This window comes from Lissotriton vulgaris, chromosome 3_1 (assembly GCF_964263255.1).
Source record: "Lissotriton vulgaris chromosome 3_1, aLisVul1.2, whole genome shotgun sequence".
NCBI lineage: Eukaryota > Metazoa > Chordata > Amphibia > Caudata > Salamandridae > Lissotriton > Lissotriton vulgaris.
Genome location: NC_141689.1, coordinates 179,149,616 through 179,176,913, shown reverse-complemented (window position 1 = coordinate 179,176,913; position 27,298 = coordinate 179,149,616). Strand labels below are relative to the sequence as shown.

The 27,298-nt window shown below is 45.2% G+C and overlaps 1 protein-coding gene across 2 annotated transcripts in view; it reads left to right on the top strand.

Annotated features, from left to right (window-relative positions):
• Nucleotides 1-26,058, top strand: part of GALT (galactose-1-phosphate uridylyltransferase) — a 138,558-nt gene extending 112,500 nt beyond the window's left edge. For both annotated transcript variants that reach the window (XM_086960268.1, XM_086960269.1), the window contains exons 10-11: nt 18,380-18,534; nt 25,512-26,058. In XM_086960268.1, the coding sequence (XP_086816394.1) occupies nt 18,380-18,534; nt 25,512-25,592 (236 nt within the window). In that variant the 3' untranslated portion in view covers nt 25,593-26,058. The remainder of the gene's footprint in view (nt 1-18,379; nt 18,535-25,511) is intronic.
• Nucleotides 26,059-27,298: the final 1,240 nt, after the last annotated feature.

Below are 27,298 nucleotides of genomic sequence, written 5' to 3'. Positions count from 1 at the left end.
GGCATTTACCATGTCAATTTTGAAAGTGTTAGAGCATGCACAACTGATAAGAGTTTTTTGAGTGTTGTCACTGGCTTGATCTTTATTAACATAAAGACCTGGGAGAGGGCTGAAATATTCAGCTTTGCAGTGTTATATTGGAATTTGGTGCCAAGTCACTGATAAAGCTCAACAGTCTGGCAACAAACAGTCCGTGAGCCCCTCTTACCTTTTAACGAGGCACTTTGTTAGGGGGTATAGGCCAAAGCTTGCTCTGGTCCCCTAGTGAACCGCAAGATTGCATGACATCATCGCCCTGTCCTGGGCGTCCTGATATTTGTATCTCAGCACCACTCCCCGGAAAGCTTGGTGGTAGAGGCGTCTTCTAGCAAAACTAACCCCAACATGTTCTGATTTCCTATGGGGGGGGAATAGATGAGAACAGATGGAGGCATTCGGGAAAAGGTTCTTCTCATGCACCAGATTGGCACTTGGATCTGTAAATGCCAGCTGCCACTTGGGGCGCTATTCCCATGCCCTTTGTGGTTTGGTGGCTAAAGTCTTCCCAGGTGTTCCCGAACATCTCAGACCCATCCTACAACCTCACAAGCCATACCCCTTTAGTGTGCCCTTAGAGGTGCACCGCCACACAGTGAGATTTAGGATCCAACAATTCTAGCTGTGTTTGCAGGCCAGAACACCAGCCAGGTAGGTCCTTAAAATTGTTTAGCTGTTTAAGCCCCATATTGAGATGGAAAAGTCTTCTGCATTGTAAAGACGTGTACCTCTGCTCTGAGTGCCCAACTGTACTGTTGTCTGGATCCCTAAGGCCGGACTCACAAATTGTGGTCTTGTTGGACAGGGAGAGGCGCCCAAAGCGCTACTGTCATAGTGGTGGAAGGAAGGCTATCACCTTCATTAAGTTTTAGGCAGCACAATTGTGTTTGTGACAGCTTACCATTTAGTGATCAGTTGGAGTGAACAGGTCCTTTTTAGGTCTCGCCTGTCGATGCGCATCGAGCAAGCGAGACTATGGTGGCTTATCCACTCTTGAACCAACTTGCAAGGAATCGTGGCGATTCCTTGCAGTGCCCGTGACTTTTAAGCTCAATGCGCATGCGCATGGAGCTTAAAAGCGCGTGCACATGCCCCCAGCCGCCTGCCTTGCCTACTCTCCCAGCTGGTGCCGCTCCACCCCCTGCGGCATCAAAGGCTTTCACGGCCGGCCGGCCATGCTTTCAGTTTCACGACCGGCCGGCCGTGTGAAGTGCATTTCAAAGCCCGCTCTCCCTGCTCCGCCCCCTGCTCCGGCCGAGACGCATTTCTCCTCCCTCCTCCCCCCTCCCCATGCACCCTCAGTGGGCTGAAGAATTCCTAATCCTCGCATTGGTTTTAAAAAAAAAAAAAACTCTACTCACACATTTACTTGATGTTCGTCACACCGCATTATCTGCCCATGCTTTTGTAACTGTTCGCCAGCCTTACCCGCTCCTCTTTCACACTGTTACAAATCTCTGAAGCGCCATGAAATCTGAAATTGTGTATTTCCCTCAGAAGACTGTGTGCAACTGGATCTCTTGTACTAATGCTGTCTAAGCCCCTGATTTTTCCAGCGAAGCCCCTCAACTATCCCACACCCGACTCCTTTACCCAAGTGCCCCGAAGCATTTCTCCTCCCCCCTCCCCTTATCTGCCGTTCCTTCGTCTGTTCCCTCTCCCCGCTCCGCCCCCTCCCCTGCCCGCCGTGTCGCATTTCTCCTCCCCTTATTTTCTCTCTCTTCTGTAACCATTTGCCCTTTAAGCTCACACCGCATTATCTGCCCATGCTTTTGTAACTGTTCGCCAGCCTTACCCGCTCCTCTTTCACACTGTTACAAATCTCTGAAGCGCCATGAAATCTGAAATTGTGTATTTCCCTCAGAAGACCGTGTGCAACTGGATCTGTTGTACTAATGCTGTCTAAGCCCCTGATTTTTCCAGCGAAGCCCCTCAACTATCCCAGACCCCGACTCCTTTACCCAAGTGCCCCGAAGCATTTCTCCTCCCCCCTCCCCTTATCTGCCGTTGCTTCGTCTGTTCCCTCTCCCCGCTCCGCCCCCTCCCCTGCCCGCCGTGTCGCATTTCTCCTCCCCCCTCCCCTTATTTTCTCTCTCTTCTGTAACCATTTGCCCTTTAAGCTCACACCGCACTATCTGCCCATGCTTTTGTAACTGTTCGGCAGCCTTACCCGCTCCTCTTTCACACTGTTACAAATCTCTGAAGCGCCATGAAATCTGAAATTGTGTATTTCCCTCAGAAGACCGTGTGCAACTGGATCTGTTGTACTAATGCTGTCTAAGCCCCTGATTTTTCCAGCGAAGCCCCTCAACTATCCCAGACCCCGACTCCTTTACCCAAGTGCCCCGAAGAGGTACAGTAAAATTGTTGATGTTCCTACTGTAGCAGGAAAACATGACCCCTCCCCATGTAGTTCCTATAGCCCACACCACCTGTCTGGTGGATCCCTGGGCTTGGGGCACCCGTAGCCCTACCCAGCAGTAGCATTGTCGACCATGCATATAATCTGTACAGCATAATTTACTATTTGTGCTGTCCGAAGCGCTTTCAGATACTTGGTGCTACTCCTAAAGTTGTAGAATTAGGGCCCAAATATCAAAGGCAGCCGAGACCGGATCTATGTCGGGCATCATTTGCCAGTCCATTAATCACACATGCTATTTGCTAATGTGTAAATTATCAATCCCTTCCTTCTTCCCCAAATGCTTCCAGCAGGTAAAACTTATTGCGAATCTTGTTGCTAAATTCTTGACAAGTTTTATTTGATCTAAGGCTAGACCTGTTCACTTTCAGCTGCTATAAAATGCTCCAGGTCACCCAATATATAAGAATATTATCCAACAGAATACCCTTGCACACAAACGTTACATATAATATGATGTCCGTGTGGACACTTTTACAATTGGAAACAAAGCCTCTGGATAAATAAGAAAATCATATTCTGGTTTGTAAGAAATGCAGTAATTTACTTCAAAGCAATCCAGCCATATAAGAATATTATCATCTCCATTAAGGTAGATGGGCCCGCATTTCACCTGACATTGAGGCATTGGCTGCCAACTCTGCACCAAAGCTCGGATGCTTGTTCCTCCGCTACAAGTGCATTCCAATAATTTAGTTCTACAGTGTAGTGTGCACGCCACAATTTCCTACGGAGCCTGAATAGCTGTGCTTGGCTGGCTAAGTAAAAAGGGCTCTGTTGCTGATTGGCTTGGCTGAGTCCTTGGACAGAATGGAGGTGGATGCAAGACCCATCAAGCTGTTCACAAAAATAAAACCAACTCACCCATTTAGCATCTGATTTTGATTCCATGTTTAAAAATAAATAAATATTTTTAATACTTTGTATTAATTGAACGCCCTCCCTACTTCCACCTTGGAAGGGAGTATTCAGTGCCTTCTGCTAGTAGGCAGCTCGGGGTGTTAAGGCTTCCTCCTCTAACCACAAAACCGCAGTGACTAACTCCTGCCTCTGCCGGCTGACTTGACCTGCATGTGCTTTGCAGCAGTGGCTGTCACTTAGTGTAGAGTTGAATTCTAGCTGCTCAACCAATGATGCGACTTCCCTATCACTGTAAGACTTTAACTCTACAGCCAGCGTTTGCTTTAGTGCCCAGCAAATTTCCCTCTCTTTGTTCGAAGTTTATACAAGATCGTAAGAAAATGTAGCTGGTGAGACCTAACTTGAAATTGGACCCTCGTGGGTTTGGCGTGCTGAAGTGCCCCAGAAACCTGCCACCGAGGCGCGCATGGAGGAGTAAAGCTTCATACTGAAATATCATTGGCTTTAATCGGCTTTCTTTAACAATTGTGCCCACTGTTCTTTCTGTTCCCTGATCTACAGCTTGCATACTAACTGGAGATTACTTCTTTCTTTTTCTGTACAAAGATTGTGCTGTTTTTTTTTCCTGTTTAAATCCTAATGTTGTGCAGAGAGCAGATCCGTGAATCCATACCAAGCGGAGCACCGTCCGTCACCCTCACACCCCCTCCCACACACCCTCACACACCCTCACACCCCTTCACCCTCACACACTCACACACCCTCACTCACCCTTACCCTCACACCCCCTCACCCCCCTCTCCCCCCTCACTCACACTCACCCCCTCACTCACCCTCACACCCCCTCACTCACACTCAAACCCCCTCACTCCCTCACCCTCACACCCCCTCAACCACAGCATCACTCAGCGCAACCACAGCATCACTCAGCGCAACCACAGCATCACTCAGCGCAACCACAGTATCACTCCGCACCACCACAGCATCACTGGTTCAAATATGTTCTTTCAATGTTTCAAGCTGTTTTAAAGCTTTCAAACTTTATTACAAATCACAAAAAAGATGTTAATATTTCACTTATGTTCTTGGATTTTCGTCACGATAAAAAAACACTGAACATAATCTTCACAAAAGTTATTTACAAAAGTTTAAGCTATTGACATTACAAATTAAATAAATTATTTAAGTATTAATTATTTAAAAAAATTAAAAGCCATTGTTATTTGTAATATCAATACATCTAAGTCACGTAAATATAAAACATGTTGCATTACAAATGCTATAGGTGTCACATTTGCGAAAGTTATAACTATTGGTATAGTAAATGACAAAGCTATTAATTTAGCTATTTTAAAAAACAACACATAAATAAAAAAAATGTCATTTATAAGACCAATAGCTCAAACTTTCCTAATGCGAGACCTATTGCATTTCCAATGCTTGTTACTCTGTGTCACTGGAGTGATGTCCGCAGGCTCACTCACCTTTTTAAAAGTTCTGCTGTTGTGTGCTTCACTCACTTTTGGTCTACATCAGTTGGATGTGGAGTGCTGCACAGTGCAGGAGTAGTTATTGTAACTGGGAATGTTATGTTACAGGGATAGAGCAGTGCTGTGCAGTACACGTATGGTTAGTGTATGTACTTAGTGTATGTATGCCTGCGAGGATTACATTATGTGAGAGATGCAGTGCGTGCCCTAAAAAGCATGGGCTGGGTGTATGTGTGCTTGTGGGAAGTACAATTCATGAAGGGAGAAGTGTTGCACGGCGCGCACATGGTATGTGTGTTTACTGGCAGTGTGTGTTTGCAAATAGCACACTCTGGTACAATACAGTAAAGCTACAGTAATGAATAGGACACACAGATTGAATGGGTGTACTGACTGTATGTGTGTTTGTGGTGGCACAATACATGGAGTTAACAGGGCTGGACAGTATGTGCTTAGAGTATATACACTAAGTGCAAGTGTGCCTGCAATGATACATTACATGGGGGACTCTGGGTTCCATTTTGAAAAACCCAGGCCTGACTGGAGAAGACATGAGGAATTGAGGAACCACATGCCCCCCAAGATAGATTTGTGTATTGCTGTGTTCCTGTGAGCTGGGTGGAACACACTGAAGGAAGGGAGAAAGAGACTGTCTCTTTATACTTCAAAAAGCTGCTCCTTGGTTCAGTGAAATATCACAAGGAAGGGCCCAGGACACATCTCAGAACAATGATGGGGCTGATACTGGACTCATGCAGAGGGGGTCCGGGAGCACGGGAATAACCTTTTCATGCACAAATCACTGAGGTTAACAACCAGGTGTGAAGTCTAGTCACTCCCATGGCCTGTGTTGTGCTACTTTCAGTTCTGGAGTCTTGCCTAATGTGACAGACCACCTTCCAAGAGGAAAGAAGAGAAAGAAAAGTGTACACTTGAAAAGAATCAGAACCCCAACATAAAACTTGAAATACTCAGACCCCAAATCACTTTTGATATCTGGAACTGGACTATTAGAAGGGGAGGTTGAGACCCCAAAACTTGTCATCTGCTAAGCAGCCAGAAGAACTGTGTGAGAAGGGGAAGCTCTGCAAGATTTCTCCCTGTGGCCAGGACTGGGGGCCAAGGCCTGCTAGTCCCTCTGCTGGGTGAGGGGGCATCACCCAGAGAAACAAAGACCTCCTGCCCTGAAGCCTGTGGCACCAGTGCCTGCCTGCTTGCCAAGACCAGTCTGCCCTGTGAGAACGCGGAGAGCATTGGAGGGAGTGAGGGCCAATGGGGAGCCCTACCGACAGAACTCCCTGTGTGAGGAGTGAGGATATGGCTGTGCACTGATATGGTCATTGCTCCATGCAGGATTATTTTGCCGACCCCTCATATGCCAGGAGAAGGCCACCGTGGACTGAGCCGTGCATCAAGCGCCATTAAGGGAGTGCCAAGCCCATACTTCCTCGTTGCAGTGAACCCGTATGCCAGTGGGGGCCATTGTTGATTGTGCAACAGCTCATCGATGACTCGTGTCTGCCTTAATGGTGTCTGGAGGGGCCATCCCCCCAGTGCTTTAGTTAACATTTGTGGCGAAAACGTGAAAAAAGTCTTTGACTAAAGTGTTTCGAATTTAAAAATGAAGTCTAAATTATTCAAATCCTAAGGATTTGGTCTAAATTACTTCAATGACACAAAATGGAAGCCAGCAGTTGGGTAATTGCTGTGGGAACCTTGGTCTAATTTCAGTTTTGAGAGCAAAATTGAAGGCCCAGATGCAAATGGTGTTTGGAGACGTTAAACCTGTGCAAAAAGTGTGGCGAGAGGGATTATGGACAATGGAAAAATAGGATGCCTAAGGTTTAAGTGTACTTATGTGGTTTAATACCTGATGACTTCTTTACAACACATTGCAGTCTTTGAGACGCCCTGACTTTACATTGACTCACTAGTCATGTGTTGATTTCTCCCTGTGTCTACTGCAACTCCGTTAAAGAACCTTCATTCTTCAGTATTGCTTGCTCCCTTGCTTCTAAAGATGTATAATGTTATCCTTACCACATGGCTTTTTCTTTTGTTCTATTCCCCAGTGAGTCCTGGTTGTGATAGTGGCAAATTGTTTGACTGCAGTGGAATGGCTTTTCATATTAATGGTTTCTGTTTTAGTTTAAATACCTCAAACTCTGAGCTGAGCTAGGTGGTGGCTTTAATGGCTGCTTTTCTCCGTGAGCCGCTCCTCTCTCTGGAGATGACTTTACCGCGCAGCCTGACAGTGGACTCTTGAAGAGTACTGGAGGTGGTAGAGATTCGGCCGGGAGAACACTGAGAAGATTTAGTTGTGGCAAACAGTCAGCCAAGGAAGCCTCCTTTCTCCACAAGGCTTTCAAGATGGTGCCTGCCAGAAGATTCAAGCGCCGTGCTGTGAAGACACGTGGAAGTGGGTACCGTGGGTGCTATTCAGGCAGATATACAAGGAAATCAGAGAACCTAGACAGACAATTAGAGAGTATGTGTGTAACTGGGGCATATACATGGATTGGGAACCCAGACAACCTGGTGGGCAGAAGGTGAGGGAGAGCATAGGGAGGCACTTTTCAAGGACATTGATAGGAGGGTATTTAGACCACTATCAAGATTCCCTAACACATCAGTTTCCAAACATGAAGGCGCCAATATAGCCCCTCTTACTAGTCCAGATCTATGTAACTATAGGTTTGAAATGTGAAAGAAAGCTTCCGCGTACAGGAGCGATGGATTCTTATTGTCTTCCCCAGGAAGCACGTAGGCCTGAAGTAAGTAGTGTCAGAGCATGAGAAGAAACTGATAAAGATGGGTGTAACAGCTTCTATGTGCACTAAGGTACCCAGTGCCCCTTAAAGCGGTACATAGAGGCAAAGCATTTGTCTTTACCAAGGCTAACACAGCAACATTCAACAGATCCTCCGTGTTGGCGCAGAGCCATATAAAATAACAACATGCCCTTAAATCTTTTGGTTTAGCCTTAGTTAGGTGTGCAATATATATCTATATATATGTGCTCTAAAAAACACTGTTTGGTGCAGTGCTCATAGTCGAGGGTGATGTTAGCTGGAATGTGAACAAGCCTGAGCACGACCAAAACGTGTTATTGACGACAATAAAAAAAAAAGCTTTGTGGCTTTTGTAAAAAAGACCCTTGAGTGCTGGCGCCTGGTTCCTTCAAGGCATGACCAGATTCTCTGTGTCTATCTATCTATCTATCTATCTATCTATCTATCTATCTATCTATCTATCTATCTATCTATCTATCTATCTATCTATCTATCTATCTATCTATCTATCTATCTATCTATCTATCTATCTATCTATCTATCTATCTATCTATCTATCTATCTATCTATCTATCTATCTATCTCCAAGAACGAAGTGACTCAAACAGATGGACTCACCAAAGAACAAAACTATATTTCCGCTACAACGTTTCAGCTTCTGCCTCCTCAGGTAGCACAAGATGGTTTGCTCAGTGGCTGCACAGATGACACTGCTGATTTTTCAAAAAGCATCTTGAGTGAAGATTCCATTTGGAATCGGGAATCAATGCAATCCTGAGAGCTCTTGAGATATGCAGTCATCAGGTGGTATTGTCAGTGATGTTCAGTCCATCTGAATGTAGTGATGTTAAGTTTTCTCTGGAGTCCAGTAGTCTTCCTTTAAGACATGTTTCACAGGGAAAATCTCCAAACCTGATAGTAAATGATCCACAATGTTGAGAGGATTGGCTACAGACTAGTCAAGTTTCTTATTAATTATTGAAGATTTCTGGTTCCTATATCTTGGACTGAAGTCATTTAGCGTTTGGCCTACATATTGTTTTTCTTACAACTTTGGCTTTAGCACTGAATCCCATAAATAGTGCATGTTGAGTGACATGTAAGATGCTGTCTTATTCCATAGGTCCTTCTCATAGCAGAACTAGTTTATGATGATGTTTGTTAAAGGTACTCACACGTGATGCACATTTTAGAGTCACAGCAATGAACCCCTGCATTTGTTACAGCTTGCTTGAGTTCAGCCCTTACAATAAGAGATCGTAAATTGGGAGCTCAGTGTTGAGCAATAACTGGTGGTTTTGTAAGAATCTTTTGCAAAATAAATAAATATATATATATATTCACAAAAAAAACAAAGGTTACAGGGACATTATAGATTGGCTCAGATTTCACTGGTACAGAACCATAGAAATTCAGCCATTATAGTTACCTGAGCTAACTATAACTTACGCTATCACAATAAACTGCTTATGACCTCACAGATTACATCACTCATGACCTGGTCCATGACATCACTCATGACCTCTCAAGTGACTTCATTGATGACATCATCCAGTGAGTCAGAGTGTCTCAAAAACTTTTTTGAGAGTTAAAGCTATATACTAAGCTACTGCAGAAATTAAATTACTATTATTTCTGTACTACTGACTGATACTGTTTCTGTCATATATAATTTGATTGTGTGAGTGTCTGTGAATAGGTGGGTGTGTGAGTAGCTGTATGGGTGAGTGAATGGGTGTGTGAGTGGCTGTGTGGGTGAGTGGCTGTATGGGTAGGTGAGAGGCTGTGTAAGTCACTGTGTGGGTAAATAAGTGGGTGGGTGAGTGGCTGTATGGGTGAGCGAGTGTCTGTGAGTGGCTGTATGGATGAGTGAGTGGCTGTGTGGATGAGTGAGTGGCTGTGTGAGTAGCTGTATGGATGAGTGAGTGGGTGTGGGTGGCTGTATGGGTGGGTGAGTGGTTGTATGGGTGGGTGAGTGGGCATGTGAGTGCTTGGATGTATGAATGGGTTTGTAAGTGGTTGTGTGGGTGATTGAATGGGTGTGTGAGTGGCTGTATTGGTGAATGAGTAGCTCTGTTAGTAGCTGTATGGGTAATTGAGTGGCTGTGTGAGTGACTATAGGTGAATAAGTGGGTGAGTTAGTGTCTATGGACGAGTGAGTGGGTGTGTGAGTGGTTGAATGGGTGTGTGAGTGGTTGTGTGAGTGTGTGAGAGGTTCTATGGGTGTGTGGGCATGTGAGTGGTTCTGTGGATGATGTCATCAGTGATGTCATTTGAGATGTCATTAGTGATGTCGCTGACCATGGGTTTTTCCTGTGAATTTCTGTGTTTTTTTAATGTTAATTCCTAACTATAACATCACTGTAATCTTTGTTTTTAGTGAATTTTGAGTTTTTTTAAATAATTTTATTTCCTAGCTGCAACCTGTAACCTTCAAGAGTGTGTGTGCGAGCACCTGTATAGGTTTGTGAGTATTTGTGTGAGTGGCTATATGGGTCTGTGACTGGGTGTGTGAGTGGTTTTGTAGGTGTGAGTGGCTGTATGGGTCTGTGAGTGGGTGCGTGAGCATCTGTGAGTTGGTGGGCGAGTGTCTGAGTGGGTGCATAATTGTCTGAGTGAGTGTCTGAGTGGGTCTGTGAGTGGGTGTGAGAGTGTCTGAGTGGGTTTGCGAGTGCCTCCATGAATGTCTGGGAGTGTCTCAATGACTCAGTCAGTGGATGCATACATCTCTGAATAGGTCTGTGAGTGGGTCTGAGAGATTGAGTGGTCTGTAAGTGGGTGTATGAGTGCCTAAGTAGGTTTGTGAGTGGGTGTGAGAGTGTCTGAGCGGGTCTGTGAATGGGTGCGTGAGTGGGTCTGTCAGTGGGTGTGTGAATGCCTTAGTGCAGGAGTCTCCAAACCGGTCCTGGAGGGCCGGATCCATGCCAGATTTTTTGGATATCCCCATTGAGATACATGTAGTAATTTTAAAAATCTGGCATGGATCCGGCCCTCCAGGACCGGTTTGGAGACCCCTGCCTTAGTGGGTGTCTTAGTCCCTGTGTCAGTAGCTATGTGACTGACTGGGCCACAATGGAACCGCACCTGCCCCTTTATCCAACAGGAGTCTACAGTTCTGCACAAAATATCTACTCAAGTGGAGCACTTTCTTCTGGTTAATTAGAAACTGCTACCTTGGGTAAATGCCCAGTGCGTATTCTACATTCCATCTGTGTAACGGTCCGCGAGGAAATGGCTCCAGCGACCTACCTTGCATGCATTTCGGCAATGCGATTGTTTCTTGTGAGTTGTTATCCAGAAATCTGTGATAACATGAACCCTCCTACAGAGAGGACAACTAGACTACAAAGAGGTAAATCTCTACCAAACTAGGGTCATTCCTCTTATCTCGAAGAAGTAAGTGCTTTTTTGTTTGGTGGAGATGTCCTTGTATTCCTCGGCATGAACAACTCATTACCAAAATTGTCGAGAAACGAGCAGGACGACATTTTAGTAACTGCCTATCATCCTGCCAAAATGCAGGAAAAAATTTGCATACTACTAAGATGGCGGGGCCAAACAGTTGAAGCATCCAAGTGATTGGCACATTTGCATACTCGTAGTAATTTAAAAGGAGAACCATTGTTAGAAATTGGTTTCTGGCTAGCTGAGACTTGCGCCAAAGCGAGGCAGAAACCACCACTCTAGTCAGGATAAGGGAGTTACACTTCTAAAATAACCCCTGCTCACCCCCTTGGTAGCTTGGTACGAGCAGCTAGGCTTATCTAAGAGGCAGTGTGTAAAGCATTTGCACATAACTCACAGTAAAAAAGTGTACCCACTACAGAAGGACACCACACCAGTTTAAAAAAAATCAAATTTTTATATACTTAAGACAAGACCAAATACGATAAAAATCCACAATACTATACTTTAAAATCTTCACTTATCACAATATGCTTTAAAAATAGTTCCTTTATGTCGATAGCTCCGTCCGGGGCTATCACGGCGTCGTGAGCAACAAATCCAAAAACAGTTCTGGCTGACTGTGGGGTCGCAGGCCAACTATGGTGTCGGGAAGACCCGCAAACAGTACCTTTCAGAGATGCAGGGCGATGGGGCCCTTGAACTCACTTGTGTTGCAGGTCGAGCTCCTTTCTGATGGGATCCAGAGCGCGGGCGGCAACAGGCATGGGTGTTGTGGTGTAAGGCGCTAAGTCTAAGACAAGGACAGGGGGAACCCTACTCACAAAGGAACCAGGGTACTATGTTTATAAAAGGAACAGCGATTCCTGTGGCTAGTAGAAGTGAATTTAGCAATATAAATGCTCAATGGCGATACATAAGGTACGGTAATGTCCGAGGACAAGGTACCACACACAAAGGTTAATTTATAACTAGATTTTTAGTTTTATATATATTGTAAACAAAAGAAATAACTATAGTGCATCATGTCCCCATGTGAAATGGAACCAAAATGTGAATATTGACGTGGTCTACTATATACAAGGTTTCCAGAAGTTCAAAGAACGACCATTTATGTATCCATGTTTGACAGCATGATTATACAATGATATACGCTGAGTAGTGGCTCATTTCCTATTCTTGTCGACGGCGTTTCGACCCCTATGGTGTGAAGCGCAGCGGTGCGACGTGTGGTGTCTCCAGGTCGCGGTACGAGCAGCGGCTTGGTGGTGGCGTCAGATGGCGTCGTCGGGTCGCGGTGTGAGATGGAGGCGGTGCTCATCCCGGTGCTAGCAGGTCACTGGGCAAGCAGCAGCGTTGTCGTTGCTAAAGCGCCGTCATCGGCTGATGAACTGGAGTCGATGGCGCCGGCGACAGTAGGCCAAGGCTGCGGTGTGGGATGAGAGCAGTGCGTTGTGTAACTAATGAGCGGTGCCCCCGAACCACGGTGCAGGCAGCTGCATCGATTTGGCAGGAAGTGGCGGCGTCAGGAAGGCCACGATGTTGTTGTGTAGCAAGGCAGTGCAGAGTGCAGGCCCACAGGTCGCAGTGCGAGCAGTGGCTCACTGATGGCGTCAGCAGGTGTCATCGGTGAGACCAGGGTCGCTGTGCGGCATTACGGAGGTGCCCTCTTGTGTGCCAAAGTTTTGGCGTGAAGCAAGGCGGTGCGGAGTGCAATGCCCACAGGTTGCGGTGCGAGCAGCGGCTCGGTGATGGCATCAGTAGGCATCGTCGGTGAGGCCATGGTCATAGTGTGGCTTTGCGGTGGTGCCCTCTTTGGTGCCTTCAGGACACTGCTTTGGCAGAGTCATCGTAGACGACGTCGGGTGGCGTCCTTCGGGTTGCAGCACAAAACATCTCCAGTGCTGCGGGTCCAAGAACCTGAAGTCTTGGCTGAGACTTTGTGAACAGGGGGCAAGCTCTACCTCAAGCCCTTGGATAGTCTCACCAATTTGGTTGCAGAAAGTCCAGTCCAGGCCTTTCGCTGCCCAAGACAGAAGCAGCCACTGCAGGTCAACCCAGCAATGCACGCAGCAAAGCAGTCGTTCCTTTCAGCAGTTTCTCCGACTCTTCTCCTGTGCAGTCTTCTTGATCCAGATGAGTTCTAAAGTTCAGGGGTCTGGGACACAGCATTTGTATCTAAAAATCCTTTGATCTTTCAGGCAGAGGGTGTCTTTGTCCGGCCAGAACCAGTTGGGCCTTCTCTAGCGTGAATTTCTGGCAGGAGGTGGAGACAGCTTTGTCAGAGGCAGAGCAGGCACTTGACCTGCCTAGACTATCAAGAGCCACCCTGCTCCCTAGCCATCTGTCATCCAAACACCAGACAGGCAATCCACATTCCAGCAGAGGCACACGGGATAACCACGCAGAATAATACCCACTTTCTAACAGTGGCCTGAATGAACTCGGAATGAAAACGGCACCCTCGCTAAAGGCTGCATCTTTAGACACTGAGTTCAGGCATACCGAACTTCATTCACTTATACCTTTTTCGGGCTGTGTACGTGGGTGGCACAATCCGTGCTGCAGGCCCACGAACAGCGGTGGACTCATAAGCCCCGGCACCCGCAGTACCCGTTACTGGTGACTGACAAGTAAGTCACACATCCAATCATAACACAATTTACCACAGGAGCACCTGGACTTTACCACTGATCAGCAGTGCGAAAAGCGCACAGAAACGTTATTCCAGCAAAACAGAGTCAAAACCAGGAGGGCAGAAAGCAAAAAATCGGGGTAAACATGCCAAAAGATGCCAAGTCTCACAACCATGGACTCTGCTCTCATCCGGACAAGACCACAAAGAACCCACTTGTCACAGTCACATATAGATTACACCCCATTAGATCAACGATGGCGTCATGTCCTTGGAGGATTTCAAATGATTTTTCAATATGGAATTGCAGAGAACACACATTTGCTTTGCCTTCACCAAGCCCAGGAGAAAGGATTATTTGTCCTTTACAGAAGTGGTCCTCAACAGCGGCACCTGCTATGTTAATATTTGTAAGTGCCTCCTATTGAGCTTTAATTTCTGTGAAATGAGCTTAAGGGCCTAAACGGGTCTGCAAAACATAATGGGGGAGGGGGCTGCGCTGCCCAGCCCCTCTTGCCCGGGTCGATCTCGACCCCGGGGACCCCATCCCCCGGGACTCGGCCATGTGTCCTTGGGTGCCCTGGTCCCACCCAGGAAAGCTAGTGTGCTATGGAAATGCAGGCCAAGCCTCAAGATCTTCACAGTTCCAGCTGGCTCCCCGCCTTCTGCGTGAGACTGCATTGCTCTTGCATACAGAGAGCTACTAAACATGCAGCCGAGTCTTTGCTTTTGCTTGGTGGGAGCTGCCAGTTCCCGCCACGTATAAGCAAACAGCTATGTCCAGGGAGTGGGCAACTCAGGACATAGCAGGGGCTGGCGGTTCCCAGGGACATATATGGTTCCAGGAGGGGGGCTGCGCAGCCCCTTTCTTTTGTTGTGCACGGACCGGCCCCATGGAGGTTGTTGTCCCCAAGGCCATATTTGGCGCAGGAGTGGGGCGGCACAGCGATGCTGACAATTATTTCAAAAGCAGTTGGCTCCGGGGAGGTGATGGTCCCCAGGGCTAGGGTTCCACATGAACACCTTCCGTTTTGATTTATTTAGGCACGGAGAGGTGGTGGTCCCTCTGGCTTTTTAAAGCTTTAGGAAGGGGGTTCTTACCCCCCTCCTTTTTTAAAATACAGCCCGAGGAGGCGGAGAGCGTGCTTTTTTTTTTGCCACAAATTTCCAAATATTTTTTTCCCTGGCAGGGTTCTTCTTGGACTTCAGGACCAAGACTAGAGGGTTAGGGTATTTGTACCTTGGCCCCTTTTCTTTTTTCTGTGTTTTTTTGGGGGACTCGGCTGCCAACACTTCCTGTTTGAAGGGTTGGCAGCCAATCATAGCTCTGCAGATTTCTGCACAAGCTCGTCATTATTCGCGAAGGCTTTGAGGTAACAGAAATAGAAATTTGGATTTCCTTTTAATTCCTCAAACTACTGAATGGATTTACACCAAATATTGGAAAGTGTGATCTGCGAACCAAAAGCTTCCTTTCTGCGAAATTCTGTGTAATTCCATCCAGCGGTTTGGGCTGTAGTCGTTCTCAAAGCCCCTATGGGAATTAACATGGAAAACACACTATTTTTTACTCACCCCGCCCCACCCCATTTTTTCTCAGCCCCTGCTTGACAGATCGCCCCAAAACTGCCCATGCACAACTACAATGACCAGCACACTTTTTTTGGAAAGTTTTGTGAAGATTCGTCGACCGACACCAAAGATATAGGGAAGTCTAACGCTTTTCCTATGGAAACATGTTGTAGGTAATGTGTGTGTCTGTGTGTGTGTGTGTGTGTATGTGTGTGTGTGTGTATATATATATATATATATATATATATATATATATATATATATATATATATATATATATAACATTTATATAATATATGTATACATAAATATATAATATATGTATACATAAATATATAATATATGAAAATAATATATTTGCCTTTTTTATGCCCTAGTTCTCCTTTTTTGTATTCCTTGACCTTGTTCCTCTTTCTCCCTTGTCTTCCCTCTGTTCCCATTCGCCTGCATCTCCCCACTTTTTCAACCTTTCCTGTAACCTAAGTGGTATAACCGAATGACATTTGTAGTGACTTGAGAAATAAATTAATGAGCATGATATTTATGACATTTGAGAATCAAACACGTTTATCTTTGGACAGGCAGGCGATTTGTGGTTTCGACTGCCCTTTTGGAATTGCGAATTGATTTTGTCTACCTGCCTTATTATCTATACTAATATAATAAAGAGAGAGCCCAAACCTTTGAGGCGGGTAATCTCAGGAACCACATCACCAATCGCAACACCCAAAACAGCGTTGGAAAGGGCAGTTGCAGCAGAAGGACATAGGCTATGCAGACGCCCGCCAAATACATTTGAAAGGTAAAAGTACCGTGCCAGCAAAGCAGTCCCTTGTGGGCGTGTCTGCGTTGGGCTGTGGGCGTGTGCTGGGGGGCGTGACAAACGCTGGGGGCGTGTGGTACGTTCCGCCCTTCATGCCATGTTTCATATCGTGTGCTAATCCCACCCTCCTCCCTTTAAATACCCCTGCACCCAATAATCATAACCCACCCTTACTCCTTAAAATACCCCAACACCCTTAAACACTAACCCATCTTAACCCTATAAATATACCCTGTACCCCAAAACCCAAACCTATCCCTAAACACTAAAAATACCCCCATACCCCAAAACCTAGCCCTGAACCCTATAAATACCCCTGTACCTCAAAACCCAAACCTACCACTGAACCCTAAAAATACCCCTGTACCCCAAAACCCAAACCTAGCCCTGAACCCTAAAAAATACCACTGTACCCCAAACCTACCCCTGAACCCTAAAATACCCCTGTACCCCAAAACCCAAACCTAGCCCTGAACCCTTAAAATACCCATGTATCCCAAAACCCCAACCATACCCCTGAACCCTAAAAATACCCCTGTACCCCAAAACCCAAACCTAGCCATGAACCCTAAAAATAACCCTGTACCCCAAAACCCAAACCTACCCCTAAAATACCCCTGTACCCGAACACACAAACCTAGCCCTGAACCCTAAAAATACCCCTGTACCCCAAAACCCAATGCTAGCCCTGAACCCTTAAAATACCCCTGTACCCCAAAACCCAAACCTACCCCTGAACCCTAAAAATACCCGAATACCCCAAAACCCAAACCTAGCCCTGAACCCTAAAAATACCCCTGTACCCCAAAACCCCAAACTATACCCGAACCCTTAAAATACCCAAACACCCCGAAACATATACCTCAGTACCCAAAAACATATACCCCTATACCCATACTTACCTTAACCAAACATTAAAAAAAACATGCTTTTACCATTCATGCATTTACAACGAATTTCATTGTAAATGTATGCGTGGTGAAAGCATATAAAACTTAATGCCATGCGTTATAATGGCATTGCGGAGTCATGGTACTTTCCTAATGAAAGTATGTGGAGTGATGGTATGCGGAAAGAAAGTTGTGGAATAATGGGTGTTTACCCTCCCCCGGTAAGTACATTGGTGCCACAGCGGCCCACATCTCCAGCAACATACTCATATTTTTTTACCACCCATTTGAAAAATGCACAGGTCTCTCTTATCGGTGGCCAGCACCGACATACACTTTTAGACACACCTCCTGCCACAAGTTCTAGAATTGTGAACTTTAGAGCGGGGGAGCTACGTTCGAATCTCGGCATCAGTTCAACATACTGTGATTCCAGGCAAATCGCTTTGTCTCCCCGTGCCTACCACAAATGAATGTGTTCTTCTGTAATGTAAATTGTGCTCATGCCATGTTGTCGAGTTCGCGCTATTTAATATTGCAAGGAAAAATAATGTAGGGAAACTCGAGTTCACACACTACTAACGGTGCACTCTTAAGTGCATCAGCAGTGCACTGTGAATCGGAGAGTTTCACAGGCCTGTCACAGATAAGAAATGTTATCAAAACGAAATCCTACAAAACAATATACTACTGGCCGGCAGCAATTCATACGCGGACAACGTCGGGACGGGCTGCTAGTTATAAATAAAACGATTTAAACTTAAATTCTACAACATCATTTTTTAATGTAAATGCCTGCAATTGGTTAAGCCCACCCAGAAAAATGGAGAGCGGGACAAAGGGAGTTATTATTTTGCATCACAACAACGAGGATAAAGGTTAAAAAAGGTAAATGTTTGGGGCTAAGAGAAGTATATAGCAAGAATTAAGGTGGATGTTTGGGACTAAAGATAAGGTGTATAACTAAAATTAAGTATTCACCATTCAAAATGGAGTCGTGACCTTGCTCCTTCTAGCATTAGGAAACTTTATCACTGACAGTCCTTGGCCTGATTTGCATTTATATAGAAGGGCGATGTGATTTACATATCAAACCATGCCCATAAGCCTGTCAGTGCATAATCCTATGTCTGACAAATCCATTTACTATACACCATTTATTGATGGTTCAATTTGTAGTGGTATTGAAAACACATCACTTCTGATGCAAATCTGTCAGAAATACAGGACAATTAAAATTGCTAATATGATAATGCAGAAACTAAGTGTCAAATTGAGAAATTAAGTGAAATATCGAGATAAATTAGTCTGGTTTGGATGTTAATTTCTTACTTTTGCTTTATTTTTTGCTATATCTTTTTTTGGCAAAGTTAACCATGTTATGTATCAACTCTTCCATTCTATTGTGAATTCTGGTTGTGACATAGCACCATGTGCTTTCTTTCAATGTTAGGAGCGCCCACCGGACCCCACCTCAAGGAGGATTGTACTCACTGGCAGCTTCATGCACATTACTACCCACCCCTCCTGCGCTCGGCTACTGTTCGCAAGTTCATGGTGGGCTATGAGATGCTGGCGCAAGCCCAGCGAGACTTGACCCCAGAGCAGGTGAGACCTTTACAGGGCAGCCTATTGTCCATTATAGGACAACCTTATTGACTCATAAAAGCCTTCCTTTGTGCACAGCTCTTTCATTATTTAATTTTGATTGGTCAATCAATCAATCAATCAATCAAGAAATTTGTATAGCGCGCTACACACCCGGAGGGTCTCAAGGCGCTGCGGGCGGGGGGTCCGCTACTGCTCGAACAGCCAGGTCTTCAGTTGCCTCCTGAAGGAGAGGTGGTCTTGGGTGAGGCGGAGGTGGATGGGGAGGGAACTCCAGGTCTTGGCTGCCAGGTAGGAGAAGGATCTTCCTCCCATGGTGGTTCTTCGGATGCGTGGGACGGCGGCGATGGCGTGGTTGGTCGATCGTAGTTGGCGGGTGGGAGCAAATAGTCTCCTTTTGTAAACTTTGTTGGTGGCCTGTATCCTTCATAAATTTATTTGGAAACCGTGCTGAGCAAAAATGAAATAATCCTAGGGACAGAAATGATGCGGGGGGACAGTGGATGAAGGGTGGATGCTTAGGGTACACCATGCAATAACTATTTTGCGTCTGATAGAAGCATCTTCCCGCAGAATCCTCACCGTATGAATTATGCTTCTAGACTTCAGGCTGGTCCAGAGAAGCACCAACAATAGCTTTGCACTTGCAACATGTGGCTCCATGTCAGGGGCTAGCTGGAAGAGTTGGGACACAACTGCAGTTGTGTGTTCGCTGAAGGGAGAGGGATTTCCAGAGAAGATGTAAACTCAGACAATTAAATGCCAAAAAGCTGGAAAGGTGGGAAGGAGAGAAACTGAGGACTGAAGCAAGTTGTGATCAGCAAACAAAGTTTGCAAAAGGAGACTATTTGCTAACACGAGTACTACAACAAAGAAATACAAAGGAAATGATAGAGAAACGATTATAAATTATAGTTTGTATGCTCCTTGAATTGTGATCTCTGAGGTGAAAAGATCTTACAAGAAGACAAAGAGCAGATTAATCTCAGAGTTTGGGGAGGGACACCCAGCAGCTCCTGTAGATAAAGAGCACTTGGTAGATTTCTGTGCCTGAGACTTACGCCTCAAAATCTAAGTGGTGCTGTTGGTAGCAATGACAATCAAGATTAAAATATAAGCACACAAGAATATAGAGGGAGCTAAGGAATTTGACTTCGGTTAACACAGGACTGGAATCAAAGTCAGGTGCAGGACTGGAATACATAAAACAAAAGGCAAGGGGTTTCAGTGTAACAGGAAAGAGCAGGAAGAATTCAGACAAAGCTAGGAACAAAGTCTATCACCGAAACTGAATGGCTGGATAACAAGAGATAGAAACTGAATGAAAATGCCAGCATGGCAACACAGTAGCGGGGATGAAACAGTGCGAAGAGACTCAACAACTAAGTCAGCTGCACGCTGCTAAACTATTGGCCCACAAGGCTGAAATAGCTGGAGTGTCCAGGTACAAGCACAGGTGCAGGGAGAGAGCCAGATGCAAGGAATAAACAAGTTGCAAGGTATCTGGGAACCACCGAAAAGGAAATCTGAACTGGGACTTGGAAGGGTGAAGACTAGTAGACCCAGGACGCACAAGACCCGAAACAGGGAAGCCAGAATGGAGTATAGATTAGAGCAAAGAGAAAGAAAGCACCACAATGCTGCTATGAAAGGGCTGGAATAACCTTTGAATCCAGGAACCAGGCTCGTGTAAGGAGAACCACCACCAGGATTTGACCCAGGAAGTGTCTGACAAAAGAAGGAACTGCCATGTAAGTGAGATACTGCTAGAAATGGGGGTCTCTAGTTGGTAATCATTTGCACCTATGTCCAAGTAGGAACCCTTCTTCCTAGTCATGGTAAGGGGATACACTCCTAAAATAACCCCTGCTCTCCCCCCTTTGTAGCTTGGCACGAGCAGACAGACTTATCTCAGAGGCAGTGTGTAAAGCATTTGTGAACACATACAGTAAAACAGTGAAAATGCTACAAATGGACACCACACCAGTTTAGAAAAATAAAATATGTAATCTTTATCTAAACCAAAGAAGATCAAAATGATAAAAATCCACACTACAGTAATTGAAATGTGACATTTAAAAGGTAAAAATAGTTATGTTCAAAGCAAATTGTAACTGTGACACTTTTCACACAAAGTACCCTAGATGCGTCACGCACACAAACAAAAACTGTTGCAGGGAAGGTGATGCGTTGGTTTCTTACGCCCAGGGAAGGTGATGCATCGCTTCCTTACTTCAGGGGAGGTGATGCATCAGTGCCGTACTGCCACGCAGGGGTGGTGATGCGTCGATTCATTACTGAGAGGGAGGTGATGCGTCGGTTTCTTACTGGGCAGGGAGGTGATGTGTTGGTTTCTTGCTGCGACCCCGGTGTTCTTGCTGGCATGGCACCCAGATGCAATGCATGAGGATCAGGGATGCGTTAGTTCTTGACGCGGCAGCGATGACATTGCGCTGTTCTCTCCAACCGCGGTCCCACGATGCGTTAGTTCTTGCAGCCGCACAGCAGGCCCTGCGTCGGAATTGGTGCAGTGATCCGGCTGAGACTACGTGGCTTCCCGGATCACCTGGACCGCTTCGCCGCTGACCAAGGCAGACCCTCCACAGCGCTGAGGATGGTCTCAAGAGCGTAGACACAGCAACAAGACATGCATCAGGGCCGTGAGTAATGAGAGTTCTATACACCCAAACGTTTATCGGCTAAAGTAAGGGGAAGAAAACGGCGCGAAGAATCTGTCCGTTCAAAATGCAGATTGATCGCGCTTCCCGGCATTTCGCCCGAAGGCATCCAGCGTCCCCGGACCGGACCCATTACCTGCTATACCGCGACTCATTCACCTCTATGACCGGTAAGCAGCACCAGTTTCGCTTATGGCTCCATTCTTATTGCATGCACATTAAATTGCACTTTCCTTTCCTATACGCACTTTAAAGGCTAATTCACCGCAGTTTTCTACCCCGTTGACCCTCACAATCCATTTCTTCCACCGCCCTCGGGTCAATTGCTTTCAATCTTGGGGACCTTTGGATGTTTTTTATCACGTCTTACAATTTACTGTTGCTTTGATTCTTAACGTTTTTTCCCGTAGTCACGAGTACACATCTGTTCTTAGTTCACTCGCATTTACTTTCAGAAAATCACGGACACCTTCCAACCTTTCACCCTGATCATCTCCTTCACTTATATCCTTGATCTTTATATCGCTCCTAGTCATCAGCTTTCTACATCGGCTCTTGTTATCTATTTTTCTTTAGACACATTCCCCCTGAAGAAGTGATGTTTAGCACGAAATGCATCGGGGCTATAACCTGTCATGGAATCATGAATTGAAATATATATTCGATTGAAATCCCATTATCTACATCAAAATGCAACGCTATTAACATATGAATTAATATGCTAAGATGAGACTGTTTTGATCACCAAAGTGGAATATACTAATAAACGACTCATTGTTAACTCTTGAAGTATACTCGAACTTTTACCTATTCACACACTGTTGTGCACCAAGAGTGCCCAGGGATAGTCCTTACCTCCCGAAGGGCTTTCTATGCTTTGTCATCCCCCACTGCAGCCACATCACTAGTCACCAGAGAGAGCGCTTCACTGGCTCCCGTTTAACTAGAGAATCATCTTCAAGCTCCTCATGCATGCCTGCAAAGCCATCCACAATGCCAGACCGGTATACCTCAACCACAGTCTCTCCTTCTGCACACCCACCACACATCTTCGTACCACCCATCTGGTCCTGGCCACCATTCCAAGAATCCACAAGATCACGGCTGGAGGAAGATCCTTCTCCTAATTTGCTGCGAAGACCTGGAACTCCCTGCCTCGAGATCTAAGGCAATCACTAATGCTACCTCAATTCATGAAGGACCTCAAGACCTGGCTCTAACACTGTACTGCAGACCCTTAGTGTTGTGAGACACTAACGGGTGAGTAGTCGTGCTTTACAAGAAACTTGATTGATTATGCCAGCATCACTGAACCATTACGCTCTCTCTTAAAGAAAAACACACACTTTGCATTGGTACCTAGGTTTCAGGAAGCCTTTGAAGTGATAAAACCTCCGTCAGTAATGCCCCATCCCTTGGCAAATGTGATCCCAAAAAACTTACATTTCTCTCCACTGATGTAAGCAGTGCTGGTCGAGATGCTACTCTGAGCCAATTAGGTGATAAGAGTGAACATGTTGTTGGGCTCGCCTCACGCTTGCTTAAGGTTCCTGAACAGCTCTATTCTGTAGTAAAGCATGAAGCTTTAGGGTGTTCTTAGGCAGTAAAGCGCTTTAATTTTTTTCTTTGGGGAATACTGTTTGTGATGTGTATGGACCATAACCCCCTCATTTTTGCTTTCACCACCATGGCCTCTGAACTTACTACCCCCAGAATATCCTCGTGGCTTCTTAGATTGGAAAGGATCATTTTTACCATGCCAGTATGTGCCAGGCAACAAGAACATTGTTGCTGACTGCTTATCAAGGATGCCTTTCAACAAAGGCATGAGTGCTGAAGAAGGTATTTTGAATGATTTTGAGTTAGCAGTCAGTATAGCAGGGGTGAACAAGGAGGAATGTGAAAAATCCATGGAAAATGATAAAGAAATGCAATAGTTGAAGCCTTATATTTTAAAAGGTTTGTCAGACTCTTGTCATGAGCTACCAAGTTCGCTGCAGACATTTTGGGAGGTGAGACATGACCTCATTATAGTAAAGGAGTCAATTTATAGAGGATGTAAGATTGTTCCCACCGATATGAGAGGAAAAATTGTACAGTTAGCGCACCTAGGACATCAAAGTCACAGCTTAACTAAAAGCAAAGCCTGATTTGAGTACTGGTGACCTTGTGTTGATAGATTCCTAGACAACATAGTGAGAAATAGTACTTTTCACTTTCAGCACAGGCACAATGTACTCACTCAGGCCCAGTCATCTCCTATTGAAATCCCTGATAAGCCTTGGGTCCAGTTAGCATGGGATATCATTTGGCCTATCCGATATAAGTCTGTCAGTCAAAATGATGCCATTGTTCTGGTCGGCTACCGCACTTGCTGGGTGTTTGACAAGATGTGTGCACAGTAGAACTACTGTCCTGATAACGATGTTGTCTTAGAGGAAGGTGCATTAGAAATACTTATCACCTACAATAAGCTACAATTCACTTCAGAACCCATACAAGACTTCCTAAGGAAATCATCCATTTGCCTCCTCAAAACGGCGTTGTATTGCCCATGTGCCAATGGGTTAGTAGAAAGAATGAATAGGATGGTTAAAGAAAGTCTGCAAAGACCGGAAGTGATTAAAACACCTGCAAAAGAAGCTCTACAAGAAACTGTGTGGGCGTACCGCACAATCTCTAATAGTGTCACAGGCCTTTCCCCTTTTTTGACACTAAAGGGAATGCATCCCAAAACATCCATCACACCATTCTGGATCAGAAAAGAATGTTCAGTTGATATAGATAAGAAGAAGATCCAGAAAAGAATCCATTTCCACCAAGAGAGGTACAAATAATGTTAGGATTGGTTGAACAGTGTAAAAGAACCCATGGGCTCCGTAAGAGATTGGGTAAAAATTAAGTCTCCTAGGACCCGTAAAGAGGGAAGGAGCATGTTCTCATGTCCAGGATTCTTCAGCTGGATCTCAATGTAGTCAAATTGAGTAATGGACAAACATGGAGTGTTGACAGAATATTCAAACATAATCTTGTGTACCAAGGTATAAGCGGAGATCTGCCAAATAGAATTCACACTCCTGTTCCTTCCAGAAAAGAGTCCCTCAGGGGTGTTTACCCCCCACTCTCCTCCCTCTCCCCCCATTGGCACAAAGATGTTATCTTGGATTCATCTGTTTTATACCGTGCCCTTATTTGTCCCATACACTCTCTGTATTTTCATCCAGTTATCCTATGTACCCTTCTCTTCCCTTCCTGGTCCTTTTTATACTTTACTATTTGTTCGTTTTTTCCTAACATTAGGTTGTCTTATTGTAGATGTTTATATTTATATAAGACAGGTCACGTTTCCTCCTTTTTGTCCCTATAAGGGGAAAGATGTGTTGTAATTCATTTTTCATGCTATGTTGGACTGGACCACATTTTAATGTATTGGCATCCTATGAATCTTTTCCCTTCCACCCCTTACCTTACTGTGTAATGGAATACTCCGCAAGCTTCCAGCTGTCACCTTAAGGCTGTGAGCATCGCGTGCCGGCAGCTGACCTACTTTGATGGCAAAGCATCTTCACTTTTTCTTTTTATGAATTATAACACAAAACTTGTATTATCTAAAACTGATGTATTTTTTACAACTTTACGAAACTTCCCCAGACTTCAATTGGGTTATGATTTCCACACTTAAGGATACCCTGTTTTAGTCACTTTGAAAGAACAAAAGGCTGAGTTGGCACTGCCAGGGTTTGAAACCTGTGGCCTGCAGCCCACTGTGCTTCTCACTCACTAAAATATTTCTATATAAAATATCTGGCCTGCTTATTTTTAACCTCCTCATGTTCTGTTCCTTTATCCACTTCTTTTTGTAGTGCTGTGCCTGTGGCTGTAATCGCACGTCAGTGTGTGTTTGTGTGCGCGCGCGCGCGCGCCTGTGAAGGCTCTGTAACTCTGTGCCTCGCGGCCACCATTACTAGATACAGGATAGTAATTACACGCTCTCACATACTGTACTACTCTTCAGACAGGCTCTGGATGTTAAATTCAAAGCAGTGCATTACATTCCTAACTGGAGCCAGTCCTTAATGTCCTGTGCTGGGAATCTGCTCTCTGATGTGAAATTCGTCCTAAAGCTTCTGTGCCTCCAACACACCCATTTTAAAGCCCCCTAGCTGGTGTTTCTAAGTAGTGAACTGAAAATGGCATCTCTCAGCAGACACACTTGAAAGTCCTTCAGACATGTGCAGTTATATTGGGCTCAGTGTATTTTTGTGTTAGTCTCATCTGACTTTATGCTCTCTTCTGCAGGCAGCTGAGCGCTTGAGGGGTCTCCCAGAAGAGCACTACAGACTGAAGCAGGCTGCAGCTGACGAGCAACCCCAGCACTGAGCACCGCGGCCCTCCGCAGCGGGCAGCACAGAGGCGCGGACCACGGGCCACCGACCAGTCGAACGAAGGGACCTGGTGTTTGTGTCGGACACAGCTGTTACACGTGCTTGCAGCCAGTGGAGCCTTGGGTGCATTCTAGCTATGAAGAAGAGCTGGCTTGACTCTGGAGGCTGCTGAGGGCTAATACAGTCCAACCTGGCCTAACCGGGCCGTACGAGCCTAGAGAATAGTTTCTGTAAGGCTTTTATGGACAGAATCCAGCTAAGATCCAATTAAAACAGAGGCAGAATACATGCTCTCTTAAATTCCGCTCCGCGCCGCAACACTCCTCGGAGTAGCCGCACGCTTTAGAAGTCTCTCCATTCATTCATTCATTCATTGACATTAATCAAAGGGAATATAGGAAGTTCCTTATCTCTGTACATTCTATGCACCAGATTAATAAAAAGACATGTGAAGAGGTTCCTAATGCCTGGTACTATAGTAGCAAATATTTTAAATCACTTGACTTAGCAGCAGGTGTACAGCACGGAGATCCTATAGGCCTAGGACTGTAGGGCATGCAGAAAGGTAAGCTGTGGCTAGAACATAAACTCTGCTCATCAAAGCACCAGGCATCCGCTCATGCAAGTCGTTGACTTTCTTATAAGTCCAGGGTATAGACACTGAGGCAGAGGTGGAACTATAAAGAGCCATTTGGCGGATGCAAGGATTTTGTGACCCCCGTTTCTTTAAATGTTGTTAAGATGGCTAGAGTTAGAGCATTTCTACCAGTGTTCCTTTGCTACTCTTTCCAAGCTAAGATGCTAAACCAAGCACATTTAAAGCTCTGGTAGATGGTGGTCACCAGCGTAGTTGACATCCTTGCATCACCCTCGCCAGCTCGTGTATGACCCGGACAGATGGGTTCGCTGTCAGGTGGTCTTCAATTACGTCTCCTTTACATCTTTGATTCAACTTGATTCAGGCCTGTGAATCTATGAAAGAACCCTGCTTCATAATACTGTCACTCACCAGTATTTAAGACAGTCTCAGAATATTTTATTATTGATTATACAAATCATGCTTATTCATAGATGACCTTGAAGAGTCACTAGTGTGGCTAATATCAGATATATTTAAAAGAATATCCCTTGAACTACTGCGGTGGCTCTTGGAAATTCTTAATTTTATAGCTGTTCACAATAATATATCACTTAATATTAGTAGTTTTTTTTATTATAATTTAATGTAACAATTTAGATAGTGTTAAGTGAAATGTCACCTTCACTGCTATTTCACTCAAAGCTAATCAAAGAAGTAAAATGGATTTTTATTTTTGCAGCTTTATGCGAATGGATGATTGAATACTGGGAAGGAGGCTGATTGGATTTGCAGGGAACAGTCATCACATTAGCCTGGTTCCTGTCCCGTGAGGTAGCAGCACTTGTTGCGGAACAGTTGACAGAGTGATTTATACGTATGTCTGCACCAGCAGCCTAATGGGCTTAATCATGGCATCGCCGCGGGCAGCTGGCACAATCACATTGGCACCATATGCCAACCATTCAGCATTGCAGCGATATTCATCAGCTTTCGAGCAGGCACGATAAGGGCACCTTGAAAATGGCACAGCCGGAGCAGGGGTAGAGAAAATATGTATCTAACCAGATCTAATAACTGCTAAATGATTGGGTCACTGTGGCATTAGTTCTGATGGGCAGTAA